The following is a 5000-nucleotide window of genomic DNA, read 5'->3' on the forward strand; positions in this document are numbered from 1 at the left end:
CCTGGTTAATCCTGACGTATTCTCTCCCTCACGACCACAGAGCTCCATTACAAACACATCAGTGAACCATGACACTGGTTGTCCTTAATAGCCATGAACATTGTCACGCTAGTTTATTTTGAGCCGATCCCACATACGCTGTCCTGCTGCCGGATGAAAACTAGATCATTATGTGCAGAAAATATTACCCCTAAAATATGCGGCATTCACTCCACAACTCCTAGCTGAACAAGAAATGATTCTGCCCTTTAAGAAACAAAACTATGAATTAGAGTTTTTAAAGTTTAATGGGTTTGGGGCTGAGTGCCACAGTTGTTACACATTTTAATGAAATTTCAAAATAAAACAATCAAATCAACTTGTATCAATAAAGCAAACAAACAAAATGTATTTTTTCAAGCTTAATCCATGTATGTTCTCCTGATATAATACTCCAAACACATATTTTCACTGTAGCTTATCCAATGAAAACCTAATCCGTCCCAAAGGAATCATTATAGTTTCATGTTCTTCTCACTGGAAGCCGACCTGCTGTCTCGGGACTCGTGACGAAGCCCTTTTTCCAAAGGCCAGGCAACGATAGAGACAGTTGTAGGTTGGAGTGATGTAACACTATGTGCTTTGGAAAACAGAGAACAGGACATTAGGGGAGGGGGGAATCTTTGTCCCGGTGGAGATCAAGGGCTGTGGAGGACGGAGGGTTTAAATACCAGGCAGATCACAGAGGTGCTGTGAGCTCTGCAGAGACATTTAAATGGATTCTGGATCCAAATTAAACATTTCCAGCTTTACAAAGCAGAAAGAAGAGTTTTTGACTTTTACTCTCAGGAACCGTTGTTCTTCATTCAGGTGCAGCGGCAGATCTTGAGTAAGTGTTAATGCTCCTGTCAGCTATTTCTAGAGGCATCAGTATGGAACAGCATGACAATAATCTAGTTGTAAGTTTAGATATTCATATGCATTTAGTTTTTTCGTCTTGTTAGCTACATGTTTGGCAATAAAGATCCGTCAGTCCAATTTAATCCAGAATTAAGTATCTCAATGACTACTGGGTGGATGTCTGACATTTTGGTGCCGAGAGGATGAATCCCAACGACACCCTGACTTTTGATTTAGTTTCAAAATATCCACAAAGCTTCATGCTAGCGCTAAAGTTAATATTTGCAAACAGTTACCATCAGCATTGATGATTTTTTCTTTTAAAGCGAGCTGACATAGCTATAATACGTGGACGTCCATCAGTCTGACAATTGTTTTTATTATCTCTGCTTGTGTTTCTTCTTGTTTCTTCTTCTTCTTCTTCTTCTTCTTTCTCTTCTTTCTCTTCTTCTTCTTCTTCTTCTTTCTCTTCTTCTTCTTCTTCTTCTTCTTCTTTCTCTTCTTCTTCTTCTTCTTCTTCTTTCTCTTCTTCTTCTTCAGCTATCAGCAGACCTCCAGAGGGGGCACATTGGGGTTTCAGAGCCCAGTGTGTGCAGCAGTGCTATGGGCAAGAAGGACAACGAATATGGGTCTTTGAGAGGTAACCTTGTGTTTTGGTCATGGGTTACTTTGGTATTCTTCAAACTGGACTCAATTGTCCCATGTTGTTGTTTTCTTTTTGTCAAAGTGATGAATGGGAACAATTTGGTTCGGTACTGATTTTCGTCCATAATATAATAACAATCTGTCAGTGGTACTTTTAGTGGACAAACATTGACGGTTTAAAACACCGTTTATACACAAAAACATAACACCAAACTTACCCTTGAACGATAAATCCATGTTTAGTGCGGCTCACACTAGTAGGGGCATAAAGAACCTTCCGACGGCGGCATGAGCAGAAAAGAAGTCTGTTTTCCTTCCAGAAGTGAGTGATTTATTGGAAATAATCCACTGTTTCTGTGCATGAACTGTTACTCAAACCTGCTCATAATTATTCATCACAGAGACAACTGGGTTGATTTCAGTGTTTTTCTTGATCATTTAAGTTTCTTTAAAATGTGTCTGAATCTGAACCATACACTTGTGATGCCGGTGCTCGTCGCTTCAGATCAAAGTGTTTATTACATTAACAGTAGATCGTCTTCCTGTCATTTGGTCCACTTGTAGACGCTGATGACCCAACAACAGACTACCAGACGACAGGCGACAGAAAGACTGGAAGCTTCGAGCTCTGCGGCTCCTTAGAAACTAACTCGGTGAGATTCTCTTCCTCGTGTTTTACCCTAAAAAATAAAAGATTTAACATTTCCCATTTAATCTGTAAACACGTGTTGTTTAGACACACTAAATATGGGACAAATTGTTTTAATTATTTCAATTTCTGTTGAGATTTCTGTGCAGGAACGAGTTTGTTGACGACGTAAGTGTTAAGCACTGAGTTTGTCAACGTAGTGCGATAGCTGTGGGACGACATTAACCACCGAAGACGGAGAATGAAACCTTAACGAAGTGACTTTTCAGATCTGTGTTCTATTAGTGAGTAGAACACATTAACAAGAGGACCAATGTTTACTCACCAGATATAAACATGTATTTGGTGGAGAAACCTAGACTGTAACGTCACACCAGAGAGAAAGTCACTGTGATCCAACGACAAAATCTATTTGTATTTATATACTCCTGAACCTAACTAAGTATTTCACCATCTTTGTTGCTAACTTCGTAGAAAGATGCATGAAAAATGAGGATATGGTACAAACCGTTGTATGATCCGGTTATTCGAGATGAATCCTGCTGTTCGAGGGTCGGTTTTATCTTCAGGACAGAACTTTCATCACTATTCTTCTATTTCTTGGTGGTTTTGTGTGATTTAAGTTCAAACTTAAGTGATTTTGTGAATTTATTTTTTAAATTGTCTTTCTCTTGTCTGTTTGCCTTCATCGCTTCGTCTTCCTCCGTTTGCCTCGTTTGTCAACACTAAACTCAGCCTGACGACAACTCGCTCCAGCTTCAATCGGCTTTTCTTGGCGACAGCGCTGTCAATCCCGCTGAAGATGATGATGATGATGATGATGATGGAGGGAAGAAGAGTCACGAGGGAGAGAGCTGTGATGAGGATGAAGAGGGTCACCTGGTCTATCACGTCGGCCTCCTGATGAAAGGAAGATGTACAGTCTTTGTTTTATTAAAGATGTTGATATTCAAACACTGGTTTTCTTGCAGTTTAACTGGTTGAAAACTATTTCACGAGAACAGAATCCGACGCCGTAAACAGGCAAAAAAACACAACACAATTGAGACTCATCCTCCTAATGACGCTGCAAAAAAAGCTCCTAAAACAAGAATAATATCAACACATCCCACATCAGAGAATGCTACATTCAGAATAAAGAATAATTCTGAATGTCTGTTTCCACGACCCGTACTTAGAATAATATCCTGCAGGTTGCTGCTCACACTGGTGGCCTAAATAAATGTCTCTGTCCTTTCTTCCAGATGAGGTGGTACTTACTTTGGGAGCAGGAGCCTTTGGAAAAGTGGTGGAGTGCATCGACAGAGACAAGTAAGCTTCTGAAGAGATTCTCACATCCAAACCTGTCCGATCGTGGAGCTTCTCTGGTCTCCATCCATCATGAAAACATCCTGATTTATTTTATTCAACAGTCTAATCGTCCCGTAAACTGAAAGACGTGAATGTGCTGTGTGTTCATCAGAGACCAACACGTCGCCGTGAAGATCGTGAGAAACATCGAGTGTTTCCGTGAAGTGGCGAAGTCTGAGATCTCCGTGCTGGAGGAGATCAACACGCTGGATGACGACAACAGATTGTGAGTGGATTCTTTAACTATTCATTTATTATTGTACTACTTTGTCTGTTTGCGTCTGTAGATTTCTACCAAATTCACCAAAAGTTACCATTAGATAATGCCTCATTTGCATATCTAAACACAACAATTCTGAAAACTTGTAATACAAAAAATATTTGTCTTAAAACAGAGGAAGTTTCATCGTGATATCTGTGATATTTGAGATCTGTGCTATCCCCCCCCCCCCCAGTGCCTGTGTGAGGATGCTGGACTGGTTCGACCACGAGGGTCACACGTGCATCGTGTTCGAGCTGCTCGGCCTCAGCACCTTCGACTTCCTGCGCCTGAACGACTTCCTGCCGTTTGGCGTGGAGCAGATCCGACACATGGCCTTCCAGCTCTTCAGAGCCGTCTGCTGTGAGTCCAGTGTGTGTGTGTGTGTGTGTGCGTGTGTGTGAACACACGGTTACAATGTGTGTGTGTGTGTGTGTGTGTTCCACAGTCCTGCATCGTAACCACCTGACCCACACAGACCTGAAGCCGGAGAACATCCTGTTCGTCTGCTCCGACTACGACCTGGAGTTCAACCACGAGACGGTAAACGCTTTGTATTAACAGCAAAAAAAAAGTAAAAATATGTTCACCAAGTAGCGGGATGTTCAGCAGTGTGTGTGTGTGTGTGTGTGTGTGTGTGTGTGTGTGTGTGTCTGTGTCTGTGTGTGTGTGTGTTAGAAGTGTGAGGAGAGGAAGCTGAGGAGTCTGGATGTGAAGGTGGTGGATTTTGGCACCGCCACATTCGACCACAAACACCACGAATCCCTGGTGTCAACACGCCACTACCGAGCTCCAGAAGTCATACTGGGTACGCACGCACGCACGCACGCACACACACACACACACACACACACACACACACACACACACACACACACATATTGACTAAATGGTCCGTGCTTCTGGTTGTAACTGAGTGTGTTTCAGATCTGGGTTGGAACCAGTCGTGTGACGTTTGGAGTTTGGGCTGCGTTCTCATGGAGTTTTACCTGGGACACACACTCTTCCAGGTACACACACACACACACACACACACACACACACACACACACAGGAACAGCTGTGACTTTTTTCTATCCTGTGTGTTGTTTCAGACCCACGACAGTAAAGAACATCTGGCCATGATGGAGAGAATCCTAGGACCGATTCCCCTCCACCTGCTGAAACAGACCAGGTAACGTCCCCCTTGGACCCCCAAGTCCTCCAGTTAGGCCAGTT

The 5000-nt window shown here is 42.5% G+C and overlaps 1 protein-coding gene across 4 annotated transcripts in view; it reads left to right on the top strand.

Moving 5' to 3' along the window:
• The first annotated feature begins 675 nt into the window (after positions 1-675).
• LOC116398146 (dual specificity protein kinase CLK4-like) overlaps positions 676-5000 on the top strand; it is a 12339-nt gene continuing 8014 nt past the window's right edge. For all 4 annotated transcript variants that reach the window (XR_004213738.1, XM_031874218.1, XM_031874216.1 and 1 more), the window contains exons 1-11: positions 676-868; positions 1420-1519; positions 2089-2177; positions 2909-3089; positions 3418-3484; positions 3636-3749; positions 3979-4145; positions 4231-4325; positions 4461-4590; positions 4710-4792; positions 4877-4956. Coding sequence is in view for 3 of the 4 variants with exons in the window: in XM_031874218.1 (XP_031730078.1) it covers positions 1483-1519; positions 2089-2177; positions 2909-3089; positions 3418-3484; positions 3636-3749; positions 3979-4145; positions 4231-4325; positions 4461-4590; positions 4710-4792; positions 4877-4956 (1043 nt within the window). In the remaining variant the exon portion in view is untranslated. The remainder of the gene's footprint in view (positions 869-1419; positions 1520-2088; positions 2178-2908; positions 3090-3417; positions 3485-3635; positions 3750-3978; positions 4146-4230; positions 4326-4460; positions 4591-4709; positions 4793-4876; positions 4957-5000) is intronic.

Source organism: Anarrhichthys ocellatus, unplaced genomic scaffold (assembly GCF_004355925.1).
Source record: "Anarrhichthys ocellatus isolate YVR2014 unplaced genomic scaffold, GSC_Weel_1.0 scaffold78, whole genome shotgun sequence".
In the NCBI taxonomy this organism is placed as follows: domain Eukaryota; kingdom Metazoa; phylum Chordata; class Actinopteri; order Perciformes; family Anarhichadidae; genus Anarrhichthys; species Anarrhichthys ocellatus.